The sequence below is a fragment of the Mustela erminea genome, chromosome 12, assembly GCF_009829155.1.
Source record: "Mustela erminea isolate mMusErm1 chromosome 12, mMusErm1.Pri, whole genome shotgun sequence".
NCBI classification, from domain to species: Eukaryota; Metazoa; Chordata; class Mammalia; order Carnivora; family Mustelidae; genus Mustela; species Mustela erminea.
This window is the reverse complement of record NC_045625.1, coordinates 66,947,331-66,967,049: the sequence shown is the minus strand read 5'-3', so window position 1 is coordinate 66,967,049 and position 19,719 is coordinate 66,947,331. Positions and strand designations below refer to the sequence as shown.

Sequence of the window (19,719 nt, the reverse complement as noted above, 5' to 3'; positions counted from 1 at the left end):
GTAAAAGAAGAGAAGGGTATAATATGCAAGGAATAGCCATAACTGCTAGAATGATAGTACTATTATGAACAGACTTTTTTTTTTAGATTAAACAGACGTTAAATCTGGAACTATTACTGGAGACAGAGACATTTCACAATAATGAAACAATCAAACCAATCCACCAAAAGATTTAACAATTTAAATGTTACACAGCTAACAGAGTTTCAAATATATACAAACTAAAACTACCAAAATTGAAAAGAGAAATATATAGTTCAACAATAGGTAGGGAATTCAATACTCAATTCTAATACTTAATAGAGCACCTAACTAGAAAATCAACAAGGTATGGAAGATTTGAACGATACTATCAACCAGCCTGACCTAACTAACATTAATAGAACACTCCACCCAACAAACAGCAGATGGAACATTCATGTGCACATGGAACATTCTCCAGGAATTACCATAAATTAAGCCATTAAACCTATCTCAATAAATTCAAAAGGACTAAAATCATACAAATCTCCAACCACAGTGGAATTAAATTAGAAAACAGCAGAAAGAAATTGGGAAATTCTGAAATAATGGGAAATTAAACAACACACTGCTAAATAATCTGTGGGTCAAAGAAGAAATCAAAAAAGAAATTAGAACATATGTGAACTGAATGAAAATAAAAATACAACATATCAGTATCTGTAGAATGCAGTTAAAGCAGTGTATACAGGGACATTTATAGCTTTAATGACCACATTATAAAAGAAAGTTCTCCAAATCCATTATCAAAGCTCCACTTTAAGAAAACCAGAAAGGGGGCGCCTGGGTGGCTCAGTGGGTTAAAGCCTCTGCCTTCAGCTCAGGTCATGATCTCAGGGTCCTGGGATCGGGCCCGCATCGGGCTCTCTGCTTAGCAGGGAGCCTGCTTCCTCCTCTCTCTGCCTGCCTCTCTGCCTACTTGTGATTTCTCTCTGTAAAATAAATAAAATAGTTTAAAAAAAAAAAAGAAAAGAAAACCAGAAAGGAAGCACAAATCAAAGGGGAACCAAATAGAAGGTAGGAAGCAATAAAGATAAGAGATCAATGAAATAGAAAAAAGAAAAACAGGAAATCAATGAATCCAGAAGTTGGTTCTTTCAAAAAACTGACAAATGTGTCTAGCTAGACCTGGGTCTCTCAACCTCAGTACTGTTGACAGTGGGGCCAAATAATTCATTCTTATAGGGAGTGGTACTGTGTGTTATATAATGTTAGCAGCATTCCTCGCCTCTACATAGTAGATGCCAGTAACAATCCCCTTCTCAAATTTCACAGCCAAAAATATCTCCAAACATTGCGAGTGTCCTAGGGCAAGTGGAGGGGAAAAATCACCGCAGCTGAGAACCACTGAGCTAGACAGATCATGAAAGAGACAGATGACACAAATGACAAAAATCGAGAATGACAGAAAGAACATCACTTCCTTCCTTAAAGAAACTCACAGGATTATAAAGGAATTACAACCAAAAGATGTATGCCAACAAATTAGACCACCTACATGAAATGGATAATTATTATATTTCTAGGGAAAAAAATCAAGGGTAAATTATAAAAAGTACCGTGCATGCTATAAATGAGTAGTACATTATTAAAGGTAAAAAATGTGGGGCGCCTGGGTGGCTCTGTGGGTTAAGGCGCTGCCTTCGGCTCGGGTCATGGTCCCAGGGTCCTGGGATCGAGCCCCGCATCGGGCTCTCTGCTCAGCGGGAAGCCTGTTTCCCTCTCTCTCTCTGCCTACTTGTGATCTCTGTCAAATAAGTAAATAAAATCTTTAAAAAAAAAAAAAAAAAGATAAAAAGTGTAATGCACTCAAGAAAACTAGCACCAAATTGTGGAAATGTGTGTCTCCAGTATGTGAACAGGTACTGTAGGAGTTTGTTTTTTTTTTTAATCTTTTAAATACATAAGTAGTATGTTCTTATTGCAACAATTCTAACAGTAGAAAAGTACTTTAAGTACATCAGGAACTTACCTCATTCCCCTCCATTTCCATCCCACTGATAACTACTGCTAAAAATTTGGTATCATTCTTCTGGTTTTGTGTTTGGTTTTTTGCCTTGCTCATATAAACATTTACATACATATTTAATGGTTTATTTGTATAAAAATGAGGCTACACATATAGTTACATGAACTAAAGAAACCTGCTCTTTCATTTAATACATTAAACTTAGGACTCCAGAACAATTCACAGAGTTCCATATATAAACTATCTGTCCCAAATATCACAAATAACTTCATGATAATAACTACATAATAAACTTTTTAAGTTCCCCCATTTGACCACATCAAAATTAACTCAACCATTCTCTCACTGATGGGTATTTAGGGGGTTTCCTGATCTTTGATATTACAAACAATGCTGCAAAACATCCTCAAACATTCAAATACATTCCTGAGAGTCAGCCGGCAAATGCATTTTAAATTTTAATAAACATTGCCAGATTCTTATCTCCAAAGTTAGCAGTAACTACTGCACCACCAACAGGTTAGAGAATACCCTATTTCTCATGTCCCCCAACACTGGATGTTGTCATTCTTTAATTTCTGCCAATCTAACTATTAAGAAGTGTATCTGTTGTTTTCATTAGCAATTCCTGACTTTGGAGGAGTTAAAGAACCTTTTCATAGGTTTACTGGTTACTTGCATTTCTTCTTCCTTGAACTATAAATTTCCAAACTTTTTCTCTCAAATGGATAGCCAACTGAATTATCCTATAATGATGATGGGACCCTCTTCCACTACTAATTGACATTGTCTTGACTGGCTAATCCAAGGTAACATGAACAAAGTCACTGTCTTACACAACCCAGGAGTGAGTGGGGTATCACTCACCCCAGAGGTGAGTGATAGCATACAAGGGCAGTGGTGATGTTGGAGTAGGGGCGTCCAGACTGCACTGGGGAAAGTATGCAGGAGTGGGAGCAGTGTATACAAGTGTTAGCTACACTCCTAAGAAATGTGTTTTCTTTTGTTTTTACTGGTTTTGTTTTGAGGAAGTATTTCATATAACAATACAGTGAATATACTTGGTACCTCTAACTCTGCACTAATATAATGTACATCCTTGTACATTGACCTTGGATAATAAGCACTGTACTTTCAAAGGCTAGAATCCAGCACAGTGACTTCCTGAACTAAAAAGTATAGACAGGTATCTTAGATTTTGCTAGAAACAAATGTCATCTATTAGAGACCTCACCTAGGTTTTGGAGTGCTGTCAACTACCCCCTAAACACATGGACTGCATAGGAAGAAGTTATCAAAATACGTCTGTGACCATGAATAAGGGTTAACAGAGTTCCTGAACACAGTAAATACCTACTAAAGGACCTAAAACCCCAGCATGAAAGAATTCCAAAAATTAAATACTAATTATAAAATGTCTAGACTTTAATTTTAACAGAATGTGTTCAATATATTGCTATTAAATATTAAGGTAGCTGCTGGTTTAACCTTATTTTAAAAGAAAAATCAGGTGTCATCTTGTTTTGTTTTAATCAACCAGAGTTTTGGAACCTTAAATTCCTTTTTTAGTATCTACTGAAGTGATGCCTAATTACAGACATCATATATTGAACACTTTAACATTCTTTTTACATGCTTCTCATGTAAATCTCATGGTAATTACTGATATCTCTAGTCTCTCTTTCGGAGATGGTGCAGCTGAATCCTAAGAAATTTCCCTAAAATCACCCCACCACTGAATGACAGAGCTTGCATTTGAAGTAGGGATCACACTCGTAACCATCTACTTGACATCTTTTTTCCAACTTCTAGAACAAGTAACACTGGAATTAAGTATTGTTTGAAAATGTGGTGGTGTAATCATACTCATTTTTAGAAAGAATGCTTTGAACAGCAATTCATTCCACAGTTACTGAGTTTTCTACTTCTTCAGTCTATTTGAGAAAGTTCAATTTTTACAGAAAATCATCTATTTATCAAAAGTTTGAAAATTCTTAACATCTACATTTAAAGAACTGAAAAAGTATTTCAGAAGCAAAAGTTTAAAATTTACCTTGACTTTGAGCCAGATGAAGAATTTTTGATGTGACATATCTGGCAGTATCTGATTCTGAAGATTCAGTATTGATCTTCTCCAGCTGAGCCAGGAGTCCCACGACCCGAGAATTATTGGTAAGACTAGAAAGAATGTTAATTTACATTACGACACATTCTACATCACTTGTAAATTCAATACAATAAAGATCACTGTTTAAAAAACAAAAAACTGGGGCGCCTGGGTGGCTTAGTTGGTTGAGCGACTGCCTTCAGCTCAGGTCATGATCCTGGAGTCCTGGGATCAAGTCCCACATCAGGCTCTCTGCTCGCCAGGGAGTCTGCTTCTCCTGATCTCGTACCTCTCATGCTCTCTCTCTCTCATCCTCTCTCTCTCTCAAATAAATGAATAAAATCTTTTAAAAAATTAAATTAAATAAAAATAAATTAAAAAAAAAAAACTCTGCCCTTTCCTAAAAACGTGAAGCATTTATGCCACATATCCTTACTGTTTTATAGCTTAACATTGCTATAATTCTATTAAGTGATAAACATATTCCATTTCAGAAAACCACAAATGTGCATTCAACCCTGTCCAGCAATCTTACATCACACTTTGAAAATTCACTTTTTCACTCTCTGAGAATTTCCTATGTTCTTACATTTCCTATGTTCACCTCAAAACTCTAATCATCCTTCCCACCCCAGTCCCTTCTCAGAGTCCTGCTTTATTACTGTTACAAGCCCAAAGAGGAACACACCATCTCCCCACAACCACATCCTTAAACCTATCTGATTTTCTACCCACTTTCTTTCTTCCCTGTCCTTTCATTTGCTCATTTGCACATTCTCTACATTTACACATTTGCACATCTGCTACCATACTAGGTATTACCAACAGTAAACAAAACAAAAATTCCTGCCCCCTACAGACTGAACATTCTAATGGTAAGAGGCAAATTAAATATGTAAATAATCATACAGTATTTAAGGTGGTGGGAAGTGTTTTAAATAAGAGCAGACTAGGGGGACAGATGCAATTTCACACAGTGGTCAGAGAAAACTATATTGACAGGGTACCACCGAGGGAAAGGTCTGAGAGAAATAAAGGAGTAAGCTGCGCAGAAACCAGAAAGAGCTGTCCAGGAAGGAGTCACAACCACGGAGACCAAGGCAGGGGTCTGCTACACTGAGTTAAAAGTGAGGTAGCCAGCGGTGAGGCTGGAGCAGACACAAGGAGGATTACAGTAAGAGGAGGTCAGAGGTGGGGGGGTGAGGTGGGAGAGAGCACCATCATTTAAAGTTTTGCAGGCCACTGTAGGAATTTTGACTTTTACACTAAGTGGGATAGAAAGTTTTTGAGCAGGGGACGCCTGGGTGGCTCAGTTGGTTAAGCCACTGCCTTTGACTCAGGTCCTGATACCAGAATCCTGGGATCAAGTCCCACATGGGGCTCCTTTGCTCAGCAGGAAGCCTGCTTCTCCCTCTGCCTCCACCTGCCACTCTGCCTGCTTGTGCTCTCTAATAATAAAATCTTAAAAATAAAAAAAAGAAGAAAAGAAAGAAAGCTTTTGAGCAGAAGAGTGATACACTCTGTGTTTTTAAAAGGCTCTCTTTGGCTGGTATGTTGAGGCAAAGAACAATTCCTCCCCTGTATACATGACCCAGTAACCCTTCCTGCATTCTCAATGCATTTGCTCCTTCACTTAATCTTTCCGATTCATCATCTCTCTCCCCCTTTCAACTGGATCATACCAGTGGCACACTAATAAGATGTAGAAGAGCTCCCACTCGCTACCACCCTATTTCTCTCCTACGAATGAGGTACCTCATCTTCTCACATCCCATTCACTTTTCAAGCTTGCCTTCCCCACCCTGAGGTCTCCCAACCTCCTCTGGTCACCTCCTTCCTTATACTCAGTACCTCAGCACTATCCAAATCAGAGAGCTCACTCTTCCTTCACCTCCCTTCTCTGGGTTTCATGGACTCCACTCTCTACCTTCTTCCTATCACCAGCTCTCCGAGATACCTTCTTTTGGTTCCTCCTCCTGTGACACATTTCTAGCTGTTGATTCATGGACAGCTGTATTCCCAGCCCTCTTCTTTCCACTCTCTCCACTCTGACAGTGTGATCTCGTCTAATCCCACCACTGTAATTATGATTTAAATGCTGCCTGGCTCTGACAATCAACTACAGCTTCCCTCTGATGGCCTACCCAACCTAACAAGCCCAATATAAAACAATTTCTAGTTCCTCCTCTCAACGTATTGCTCTTCCGATCTTAACCCTCCCAAACTCAAATGAAACCATTAGTTACTCAGGAAAAAATCTGGATTCTCTGCCTCACACACCAACCCCTTACCAGCTCCATCTCTGAAACAACTCAGCTTCATCCACTTGTGTCCATATCTACTATGACTATCCAAGTCCACACAATCATCATCTCTCACTTGGAAATCACAACCTCATAACTAGTCTGCTTTCATTCTTGCTTGCCAATAATCCATTTTCTCAGTGATTACCTTTATCTTTTTATTTCAAAATAATTGTAAATATTCACAGGAAGCTGCAAAAACTGTGGAGTGGTCCCTTCTGCCTTTCACATAGTTTCCCCAATGGTTACATTTACATGAACCACAGGGCAATAGCAAAAGTCAGGGAACTGGTTAAGTATGTATTTACAGGCCAATTCATCACATTTGTAGATTTGTAGTACCACTGATCTAATCAAGTTGCTATCCAGCTTAAAAAAAAACCCTTCAATGGCCCTTCAGACTTTAGGTAAAATCTTAAATTTACTTATCACAGCCTTCTAAGCCCTTTGTCATCTGCCTTCTGTCTACCTCTCAGACTTTATTTCTCACAACAATCCCCTCATGCACTGGGATCCAGCTCAATGGCTATCAGTTCCCTGAAGACAGCAAGTTTTTCCACAAGGTCTTAACTCCTCTCAATCAGAAGGGTGATGTCTCCCAACTCTCTTTAGAGCTGGCAACTTCACATTTCAGGCTGCAACCCAACCATCTGACCACTTCCTCACCGGCCCCTCCACTCTGGTATTAAAATGTACCTACAGAATTTATTACTATTTGAAATTACGTAAATTCTCTAGAGGTAGAAGACCTTGCATATCTTATTCTATATATCTAGCATTTCAAACACTGGCTGGTACAGCACAGACAATATATATCTAAAAAATGAAAAACAGTATTTTTTTTTTCAGATGAACTGTGCCAAATGTTTTAAATTTGGAGATATTTCAACTGAAAAGGTATCGGAGTTTGAAAATACACATTAAGCATACATTTGAAAATGGGCCTAATGTACCATTTAAAATAATGCAACATTTCCCATATTTTAGAGAGCCAACATAGCAAAGACATATATTCGTATATATAAATCCTCAAGTATAAAAATAACCCAAAAAACTTTAATATGTTCAGTATAATATCATTAAGTTTTAAAATACACAAATTCAACATAATATATTATTTAATGTGTGTATATATATGAAAACATTTTATATACACACACACACATATAAAAACATGCATGGAAATGATGAACATCAATTCAGAATAGTAATTACCTTGGGACAAGGGAAAAAATGTTATTAGGCAATAATACACACTGTGCTTGTAATTTTTTTTACCTTGGGTGGTAAGTACACAGGTGTTCCTTAAAGTATTCTCTATCCTTTTAGTTTTCAGAAACATTTCACAAATTTTTTATTTTTTATTTTTTTTTTTTTTAAAGATTTTATTTATTTACTTGAGAGAGAGACAGTGAGAGAGAGCATGAACGAGGAGAAGGTCAGAGAGAGAAGCAGACTCCCCATGGAGCTGGGAGCCCGATGCGGGACTCGATCCTGGGACTCCAGGATCATGACCTGAGCCGAAGGCAGTCGTCCAACCAACTGAGCCACCCAGGCGTCCCCACAAATTTTTTAAATAAAAGAATTCTGTAGAGATAAAACTATGTTACATGTTTGTACATATTTGTACATATTTTCTTTTTCTTCAACTGTTGCAGGAGGAAGGAATGGTTCCTTAAAACTGCTATAAGTCTGAATGAGCAAAAACATTACTACTGAAAATTCTATAATGAACAAAAAAGAAAAAAATTGTATAATGAACCACCATGTCCTCATCACCCAGCTCCAACAATCATCAATCCACAGACAATCTTATTTTACACATACATACCTACCTACAAGTGCACACGTCAATGGACTAATTTTGAAGCATGTCTCAGAAAGATCATTTCCTCTGTAAATACTTTGGCATCCTTTATTTCCCAAAATAGAAAAACTCTTCAAAATATATATAACTACACTATCACTACCATACCAAAAACAGAAACAATAATCCATTAATACCAAAATCTAGTCTGAATTCCATTTTCTTAAATTTATTAGTTCATTCTCATTCTCTCACATTTTCTTTAACAATCTGGACAAATCAGAAACCAAATGAGGTTTAGATATATATGTATTTGTCTTTTTATCTACAAGTTTCCTATTACACTTTTTTTTTCCTCACAATTTATCTGCTGAAGCAGCTTGATTAGTGGGCTTTAGTTTCCCACATTCTGGATTTTGCCAATTACACAGCCACAGCATAATTAATACGTTTATTTCCATATTTTCTGTAAACTGGCAGTTGAATTTAAAAGCCTAATCTGATGAAGGCTTGGAGATGTGAATTCTTTAAAGTGGTACTATAACATTCCATAACAAAGCAAATAGTGTCTGGTTCTCTTACTTTTGTAATATAAGCAATCACTGGTCACCAATGGCTACATCCATTACTCCACTAAGGATCAAAAAACAATGATACCTTACCATCCCACTCCTTCTTCATGTGTTAACTAAAACAATTCCATAAAGAGAAAAATTTCTTATTTGATGATCCAGAGGTACAACTCATCAAATAAAAGCAAAATAAATGCTGGGTTGTTTGGGTTTGTTTTTTTTTTTTAACTTACTTGTATTTACCAGTTTCCAGAAGAATGAGTTATTCCCTAAAATTTGTATCAGATAACCAATGAAATATTTTAGTTTCATGCATCAATATGAACTTAAAAACTTAAATACATTTGGTATTTATTCACTACAATTATAAACACTCAATGATCAATAAATGGGAGCTTCCCAAGTTGGTTCCGGAGTCCTTTTGGTATGATCCTAGCCTTTGATAGGTTTCTGGCTTTCAGGCATGACAAGACTATTACTGGCCAAAAGTCTTCAAAGTATTCTATAATACCCTGTCAAGTACCTAAGACCCTATCATAAAATCTACAAAGTCAAAGTCTATTTTCATAAAAATACTATCTGACTCTGTGTTGAGATTTGCCTTGATGATCTAAAAGCACTGGTGGGTAAAGGGCTAGCACCCTGACACAAATCAAGACAGTGACACCAAACTGTACTACCAGTCACTATGTTTTTCACCACCCTGAACTCAGTTAAAAACAAAAATTCCAGGGATGCCTGGGTGGCTTAGTTGGCTGGACGACTGCCTTCAGCTCAGGTCATGATCCCAGAGTCCCGGGATCGAGTCCCGCATCCGACTCCCAAGTCCATGGGGAGTCTGCTTCTCCCTCTGACCTCCTCGCTCGTGCTCTCTCTCACTGTCTCTCTCTCAAATAAATAAAATCTTTAAAAAAAAAAAAAAATTCTCGTTTCACCCATGAGTACGAATTTCTTTAATATTGTGTGTGTGCATTAAACATTTCAGCTGCACACTAAATACGACGGTTACCTTGAGGGAAGAAAACCTGTGATTGTTTAAAATGCAAGCTGAGCTAGCCACTTTTTTCACAGAACATGGTTACTTCAAAAAACAAGTCAAAAAATAATAGTAAAAGAAATTTCAAAAAATTGACAAAGATTATTCAGACTGGAGAATTCAGGCATACATTTTTTAGAAGTAAACAAAGTGAGTATATCATTTCAAGAGAACTGACCAATCTGTTGCCAATGATAAAATCTAGCTTTTGAGCAAACAATAGAATTTCGAAAAATGTGGATCTACCGTCATAGCCTTGTCAGCTGCCCTAGAAAATTTTCTAGGCACCTGCCTGACTCAGTCAGTTAAGCATCTGACTCCTGATCTCTGCTCAGGTCTTGATCTCAGGATGGTAAGTTCGAGCCCCATGCTGGGCTCCATGTTGGGTGTGGAATCTACTTAAAAACATCTTTTTTTCCTGATAAAAATCAATGGTGATATTAATACATGTAATTTTTCAGTACTGTGTAATAAAATGTACTATTCAGAAGATCTGCATTAGTCATGGAATCAATTATTTCTAAATGACCAATGCTGGATGTTACAAACTTAAATATGGAAAAAAATTATTCAAAGTGCAAAAAAAGACCAACAGAATTTAACAGAGAACAGAAAGTTCACTAATACAGTTTCAGATTCCACCCTGCAATTAACTTGTAAGAAAACTATTACTTAGCAAGAATATCCACTTCAATTTGAATTTCAAGCAATACGGCTTTATTTCCAAAGAATAGTATCATCATTTATATATATCTATTCCTCATATATAATTATTACTCTTGCTTTAATCATATTTTTACTGTTTCTCTACAAATACTGAACACACAACTTTATTTTCCTCCACCATAAATCAAACGACAATTATCCACAATTATCTATAATGGCCTTTTGGGATATCTAGGTGGCTCAGTTGGGTAAGCACCTGCGTTCGGTTTCAGGTCATGATCCCAGTGTCCTGGGATCGAGTTCTGTATCAGGCTCCTTACTCAGTGGGGAACCTGCTTCTCCCTCTGCCTGCTGTTCCCCCTGTTGCACCCACTCTCTTTCCCTCTGACAAATAAATAAATATAATTAATTAATGCATTAAAGGGCCTTTGATTCAAGTACTTCCTCCTTTTCTAATCACATATCTATGTAAGCCCAGATTTTCTTCATATTCTATAATAACAAGAACACCACACATGCACAAACTACACACACAAGTATAATATGTGCACATATTACATGTAACATAGATCAAGACAGATTAAACTCAGAAACAGATAAGAGAATCTAGCCATCTTCCATTATGCCACACATCAGATTCGCAAAAACATAATAAAATAATTCTAGTCTTCCAAGTGGTGATGCAACATGGGGGCTTAAGTGGGTAGGAGAAGAATCAATGACACAAGATGGGATTGGGAGGGAGACAAACCATAAGTGACTCTTAATCTCACAAAACAAACTGAGGGTTGCTGGGGGGAGGGGGGTTGGGAGAAGGAGGTGGGGTTATGGACATTGGGGAGGGTATGTGCTTTGGTGAGTGCTGTGAAGTGTGTAAACCTGGCGATTCACAGACCTGTACCCCTGGGGATAAAAATATATGTTTATAAAAAATAAAAAATTAAAAAATAATAATAATAATAATAATTCTAATCTTCCACAGTTGAAAATATAGTTATTTCTAAAACATTGTTATACAATTGGTTTATTGTTATTTTTAAGTGAATAAATAGAGGCTGTGGGTGACAAAAGGCAGTTAAGCATCAGACTCTTGGTTCCAGCTCAGGTCATGATCTCAGGGCCATGAGATGGATCTCCTCATCAGGCTCTTCACTCAGGATGGCATCTGCTTAAGTTTCTCTCTCCCTCTCCCTTTGCTCCCCTCCCTCAGCCTCCACATGCACAGGTACTCTCTCTAAAAATATATAAATCTTTTTAAAAAATGGTTTTAATTTCTCAGTTTTAATATATAACAATGCAAAATATCAATAGATACTTCACATCAACAAAAACTTTCTGGAGCATTCATCACTTTAAGAGAGCACCAAGAGGTTCTGGGCTAAAATATGTGAGAACTATTCCTCTAGGTTTATTTTGCACATTTTGTGCTCCTGACCTAGAATCAGCCCTTTCTCCAAAGAGTCCTGGTTCTTTTTGGTGAGAAATGATATTAAGAGAGCACAGTTTGAAAACTAAGGAACAAAGTACATCTTTAAAAACAATTCTATAACCTGGGGCGCCTGGGTGGCTCAGTGGGTTAAAGCCTCTGCCTTCGGCTCAGGTCGTGATCCCAGGGTCCTGGGATCGAGCCCCACATCGGGCTCTCTGCTCAGCGGGGAGCCTGCTTTCTCCTCTCTCTCTGCCTGCCTCTCTGTCTACTTGTGATCTCTGTCAAATAAATAATTAAAATCTTTTTTTAAAAAAAAAAAAATTCTATAACCCAAACTTAAGAGAAATTTGCATTAAGAAAACCAAAATTTTTTTTTTAATTTATTTATTTGACAGAGATCACAAGTAGGCAGAGAGGCAGGCAGGGATGGGGGAAGGGGAAGCAGGCTCCCCGCTGAGCAGGGAGCCCAATGCAGGGCTCGATTCCAGGACCCTGGGATCATGACCTGAGCCAAAGGAAGAGACTTTAACCCACTGAGCCACCCAGGTGCCCCAAGAAAACCAAAATTCTGATATTTAATAATGAAGTGCTTCTTAAATTTTCTTCAATTCACATTTTTCTTAAAGATCATCTCACTGTTTTTCAGTAGTTAATAAACATCTGCTATTCAAAAAATTCACAAACATACAAGACACACTAAGCATAAGTAACACACAGTCAATTCTATCCCCAACTAAGAATTTATCAGTAACTATTAAAATTTTAAATTACATTACATATTAAAAAAAAAAAGAAAAAGGGACGCCTGGGTGGCTCAGTTGGTTAAGCAGCTGCCTTCGGCTCAGGTCATGATCCCAGCGTCCTGGGATCGAGTCCCACATCGGGCTCCTTGCTCAGCGGGGAGCCTGCTTCTCCCTCTGCCTCTGCCTGCCATTCTGTCTGCCTGTGCTTGCTCTCTCCCACTCTCTCTCTGATAAATAAATAAAATCTTTAAAAAAAAAAAAAAAAAAGAAAAAGAAAAAACCTTTCATTGAAGTGATTCCTTTCTAAGAATCATGCTATTTCAAATGATGGATGGATGAACAGATGGATGGATTTTTTCAAGGGAGGCAAATAAATGGAAATTGAGAACATAGGCAAATCAATTTCCCTCTCTATTTCTACTTTTTTAATCTACAGAATGAAAACTGAACAAAATATCGTAAGCCACCCCAACTCAGCTCTAAAACTGTAAGGCTGTTGACACTAATGTTGAAAGAATCTAGGGTGAACACCAGAGGGCAGCTCTACCTTCTGAATAATTTTTAGACTTTGGAAATTTTGAGGGTGGGGTAAAGCTATACGGCTATTCAAAGGACAATCTGAACTACACTGAGAAAATTTTTAAATAACACAACTCAGAAAAGGATGTATCTTCCTTACTTACCCTGCTTTTAGATGAATCAAAATGAGACCAAACTTCAGAGACTTATGATTGTTAATTACCGTATAGTGAGAAAATCATCAAATTAAAAATATGATCAGTATGAAATACATCAAATCAACTTTCAAATGGTAGTTTAAAGACAGTATCACTCAAATATTTGTTTCATTGTAGTAGTCTCCTACTACTTGATGTTTGAGTTTACTCTCAGTCTTACCTATTTTTCTGAAAGCATAATAAATGTTCTTGGATATTACCAAAGTCCCAATGATGTACAGATACTATCTTTGCAACAAATAATTTCCCAAGTAAGTGCAAGTGTTATGCAATCTACCTTCATATTATAAATCAATGTTACCACCTTTTTTACCTTAAATTGCAGGTAACAGAGAGCTGTCCTCATAAAAAATAAATAAATAAAAACATCTCACAGAAAAAAAAATTCACAGAAATATACTACGGTTTTAGACTTAAACATGACTCACAGAAACTAAGATTTAATTTCAAACAGTATGGTTTTATTTCCAAAATGCACATTATCTTTCAGAAACATCTGATCCTCATTTATAGGCCTTTTTTAACCTTTTATTACTTTTGCTTTATTTTTATTTTTACTGTTTCTTTCCAAATTCTGAACACATAACTTTATTTTCTTCCACCATAAATCAAAGGACAATGAAAAATAGAAATTTCATTATCATTCTTTTGTAGAAAGTTAAATATTTAAATATGTAAATTTGGAACAATATTCTTATAACTGGAAGAGAAGAGTAACTAGTTCTCTACTTCTTATAATTAAATGCATAAAAGACTTCTTTAACAATAAATTCTAGTTCAACACTACCAAGTGACTTGTTATAGACAACCAGAAAAAACTTGCTAAAATTTTAAACTGCCTAAATTTATACTAGCATCAGCAATAACTAGCCATTATCCTTTAAATTCCTTTACCAAAGTTAATTAAATGCTAATTATTTTATATTCATTATTTTCGTAACTTCTCTGGTCTTGTTCTACAGGGACTGTAGGTACGTGTTTGTGGCTAACTGCTTTGCCCTGGTATCTGTTCTATCTTTCAGAGTAACAAGTTTCAATCAGGCGTATGGCCACCCTATATATCACATTTCTCATTTTTAGCTTAATATTACACTCAAAAACCATTGAGGAGACACAAAGAGCTGTTATTTTCATGGGAAAAAGAAATAAATCTAACAAACAACCTGAAAGACCAGTACACTGAAAACTACAAAGCATTGCTTAAAAAAAAAAAAAAAAAAAGTTAAAGAAAGGTCATAAAAAAAGAATATGCTGTACTCAAGACTGAATGTTGTTGGGGTGCCTGGGTGGCTCAGTGGGTTAAAGCCTCTGCCTTCGGCTAGGTCATGATCCCAGAATCCTGGGATCAAGCCCCGCGCTGGGCTCTCTGCTCAGAGGGAGCCTGCTTCCCTTCCTTTCTCTCTGTCTGCCTCTCTGCCTACTTGTGATCTCTGTCTGTCAAATAAATAAATAAAATCTTTAAAAAAAAAAAAAAAAGACAATGATTCTCTCCCTCTGCTCCTACCCTCACTCCTCAGTGTACACACACACTCTCTTCTCTAAAATAAGTAAATAAAAGAAGTCTTTAAAAAATAAAAATTTTAAAAACTGGGGCACCTGGGTGGCTCAGTTGGTAAAGCACTTGCCTTTGGCTCAGGTGATCCCAGGATCCTGGGATAGAGTCCCACGTTATGCTCCCTGCTCAGCAAGGAGTCTGCTTCTCCCTCTCCCCGTCCCCGCATCCCCTACTTCCCTGCCCTGCTCTTGCCCTCTCTCAAAATAAATAAAATCTTTTTTTAATTAAAAAATAAATAAAACACAATCACTACCTAATCCTTTCCTATAGAAATTACAAAAATACTTAACAATGAAATATGTTCTACTGTATTACATAGTTAATAACTGGAAACCCTAACAGTTTAAGGAACAAATCTTGATCTAAACTGTGTATATATTTCTCATTATAAAACAGAGTCAAACCATACCTGTAAACACAAAGTTGTAAAAACATAAATATAACATACAATGCTACAAAGCAAAAACTGATTATCATCAATATTAATAAGTTGTCATTTACTGAGCCTGCTAGACACTGTTTAATCATCACAAGTTCAAAATGATAGCATTAGTATTTCACTCATTATATAGATGAGAAAACAGAGACTTAACAGAGTTAAGCAATCTAGCTAAAAAAATTCCAAAACAGAATCAATCAGTTTGTCTGACTTTTAACTGAAAGAGTCCACAGTAAAACTTTGCTAAGGACAATTTCTTGGTACGTAAGAACTTTAATAGAAATAATACTTTAACTGAGGGGTTAGTTAAAAGTTTGAGGTAAAGAGCCAGACAGAACATATTTTAAGCACCATATGCCATATAGTCTTTGTCATTACTACTCAACTTTGCCACTGTAGAGCAAGTGTCCAGACAATACACAAAGCACAGCTGTGTTCCAAAACTTAATTTATATATACAGAAATTTCAATTTCATATAAATATTCTTTTTAATTTTTCCCCCAACCATTTAGAAATGTTAAAAACTCTTCTTATTTCATGAGCCATCCAAAAACAAGAAGTAGATCAGATCTGATCCATGGGTCGTCATTTGCTAACTCCTGCTTTAACTGAAAAGTTAAACATTAATAAATATTAATTATAAAATATAAATACAACACACAATTATTTAAACATAAATATAATAAATTCAAATAAGGAGTTTCAAATAACCACTTCATGTAATATTTCCATAACTGATACATACTGGTATTTAGAATTACAGTACCTTTTCTCTGATATCACTTTTAACTTGCTCATCTTGAGTTACTTCATTTCAACATTGCAGATAATCTAAAAGAAAAAATGTTAGTTGTATTAAATACACAATAGTTTGTATATATTAGACATCACAAAAACCATACCACTGAAAGTTATTATGGGAAACTGGAAACCAAAGGAGAATGTTTGAGTTTTATGTGCTTCTGGCAAGTTACTTCAAAATGCAAAAATGGGGGCGCCTAGATGGTTCAGTGGGTTTAAGCCTCTGCCTTCATTTCAGGTCATGATCCCAGGGTCCTCAGATCAAGTGCCACATCGGGCTCTCTGCTCAGTGGGAAGCTGTTTCCCCCTCTTTCTCTCTGCCTGCCTCTCTGCCTACTTGTTATCTCTACCAAATAAATATAATCTTTTAAAAAATGCAAAAATGTGTGACTATTACATGATCTAAAACCAGTCAGTAAAATATCAAAATCCTAGAGCTACAAAAATGAAAAAAACCTAACACAACAATCTATGATCTAGTGTTAAGATTTCTTTTGAGACAATTCACATTATCTTTTCCTGTTCTTGTAGTCCTATACTCAAACTATAGCATTGTACTTAGTGTCCACTATTCACACAGTGGTCAAATACTGGTAAGTATGTAAGATTATTTCTATGTAAGAACAATTTTTAATAACAAACTATGTACACAGTAAAAACCACCTATATATAATGTCATCTCATTTAATATACTTAATACATATTTTCCTTCGGGGCACCTAGGTGGCTCAGTGGGTTGAGCCTCTGCCTTCAGCTCAGATCCCAGGATCCTGGGATCGAGCCCCACGTAGGGCTCTCTGCTCTGCAGGGAACCTGCTTCCTCCTCTCTCTCTCTGCCTGCCTCTCTGCCTACTTGTGATCTCTCTCCCTCTGTCAAATAAATAAATAAAATCTTTAAAAAAAAAATACATATTTTCCTTCAATCAATACCAGTTTTGTTATTAGAAAGTACATATTGGGGCACCTGGGTGGTTCAGTAGGTTAAGCCTCTGCCTTCGGCTCAGGTCATGATCTCAGGGTCCTGAGATCGATCTCCACATCAGGCGCTCTGCTCAGCAGGGAGCCTGCTTCCCCCTTTCTCTCTGCCTGCCTCTCTGCCTACTTGTGATCTCTCTGTCTCTGTCAAATAAATAAATAAAATCTTAAAAAAAAAAAAAGAAAGTACACATCATTCACAGAATCTTTACAACTTTTCAGATTTATTTTGCAACCATTCACCCCCTAAAAAAAGAAAAACAAACAAACAAACAAAAGATTCTGGACATCTTTTAATTTTACATATCACTGCTTATTGAAGCAGAATTTTGTGGCATCACTAGACAGTGAAACAATGACAGCCAGTTCAACAAGTTTCTCACATATTTATGCAGTATTTAGTAAAGCTATTTAAAGGGAAACAAATATACAAAAGAATGTAGTAGATTTTAAAACTACAGGTATTCTGGATGTTTTTCTTCAATTAACAAGGAACTTTCAGTAAAACACACATGATTTCAGTAAAATATATGTGATTTTTTTTTCAGTTTTTTTCATTAATTCAATCATAAAAAAGAAACATGTATTTAGGATTGTGTACAAAAATTACAAAAACAAGAAGTAGATCAGATCTGATCCATGGGTCGTCATGGACTATTTTTTAGGCTGGCAAGAAATTTAAAACTGCTGACTATTCTTTCTTTTAACTGACTTAAGAAAAGATTACAAAGTCAAAGTAATTTTTTCCTATCTCCAAATTAAGAATCAAAAATCCAAAGGAGGGGGGAAAAAAAAGTCCTGTGATTTCAAAAGCACTACTGCAGCCATAAACGTAAGGTTAATTAAGTTACTTCTACTTGCTGGGTGGTAGTACTTTCTCTAAAAGTACATTAATAGCACCTCTCATGAAAAGCTTAGTGTGACTCTTATTAAAGCTGATAGAGTTGGAAAGGTTAATGCTGGTTAACTTAAATCACAACCAATTCTATTTCAACAGTTAAGAAATTATTCAAACTTCCAATTCAAAACAAAGTACAGTCAAACAACAGGCATTCCTGTCCTCTCCCTCCCAGGATTAGAATAAAATAAACAGCAAAGCAATAAAGAGAAATTAAGATATGTTTAAGCCCACAGTGACAAAAAGAAAAACTAAAGTTGTGAGGGGGTACCCTGTCCAGAAGAACTCAGGAAACTTGGAAGCCAAGGACTTGGAGGTGCCAATCACAAGGCAGGAAGAGACTGCTCAACAGCTAATGAAAACTCTGTAATTCCAAATAACCTCCTACATCCTCAATACCCCATACCTCATCATTGTGGGAAATGTTCAACAGCCAGTCCTAGAATTTCTGACAAATCATCTCCACTAAAGAAACTGATAACCTCAAAGAATTCTGCTTTCTGGGACTAGAGAGTCCCCCAGGAAGAAGGCCAGCTCTCAACCCCATCATCCTAGAGCTAAGCCAGTTTTGTCCCTTGTGGTCACTTTTTATAGCCTAAGGCCAGAGTGGCCCCAGAGAACACAAAAACTTTCTATTTTCAAAGTCTGTGTTTGTTACAGCATTGTGTAATTCAGAGAACAGGCACCTGGAAGAAGTGCTGCATTTCACCAAGTTTGTGGCAAAGCAAGAAAGAGGCAAAGAAACTGAGACTGCATACAAGGGCATAACTATAAAAACTGACCATGAAGTTTATTTAGGTATAAGCCCCTTAATTGAGTCATTTTCATCATCATAAAATCATGTTGCTATTTCCCTGTCTTGAAGGAAAAAAAATGAACTCTCTATGCTCCACTTCCTAAATCCAGCTTCTGTCCCATTTCTCTTCCCTCCCAAAAGCAAAGTATTGTTTACCCACACTTGGTAACAAGTCCCTTCTTCCCCTCCTCTCCTAAACACACTCCAGTCGGGTTCTCCCCACCCCGCTTGTCAGTCCCAGGGACCTCCAATTCCTGAATTCAACTGTCAGTTCTTAGTCCTCATCTTACTTGTCTTAACAGCCACATTTGATAGAACTGGTCACTCCCTTTTCTTGGAAATACTTTCCCCATTTGGCCGTATTATCTAAGTTTCCTTCACTGGATGCCCCAAGCTCAGCTCTTTCCTGTCCTTTTCTAACTCCAATCCCTTCCTTAGTGATCTCATCAGGTCTCATAAATGTTCAACATCTCCACGTGGGTCTCTAATAATACTACAAACTCAGCATATCCAATACTGATCCCTGATCTGCCCTTCCCTACTCAGTGTGCTCTCACTTCGGCTTTTCCAATTGTAAAGAGAATTCTCTCTCCAGTTCTTAGTCCAAAACCTTAACCTCCTCCTTCACTGTCTTACATCCAACATCCAATCCATCAGCAAATCCTGATAATTCTACTTTCGAAATATATCCAGAATCTGATCACTTCACCATAACAACTACCATGGGCAAATCAACCATTCTAATTAATCTCCCTTCCACCTTTGGCCTTCTCCAGTCTATTCTCAATAAAACATCCTGACTGATTCTTTTAAACCCCTAGGGGGAAAGAAAGAAAAACAAACAACAGCAACAAAAAACCTTCA

General features: G+C 36.8%; 1 protein-coding gene across 8 annotated transcripts in view; it reads right to left on the bottom strand.

Moving 5' to 3' along the window:
- The window catches only part of AGTPBP1 (ATP/GTP binding protein 1), a 158,061-nt gene that overhangs the window by 115,256 nt on the left and 23,086 nt on the right, over positions 1-19,719 (bottom strand). For all 8 annotated transcript variants that reach the window (XR_004277300.1, XR_004277301.1, XM_032306880.1 and 5 more), the window contains exons 2-3: positions 16,152-16,216; positions 4,044-4,168 (exon numbers count right to left, since the gene is read on the bottom strand). Coding sequence is in view for 6 of the 8 variants with exons in the window: in XM_032306880.1 (XP_032162771.1) it covers positions 4,044-4,168; positions 16,152-16,183 (157 nt within the window). In the remaining 2 variants the exon portion in view is untranslated. The remainder of the gene's footprint in view (positions 1-4,043; positions 4,169-16,151; positions 16,217-19,719) is intronic.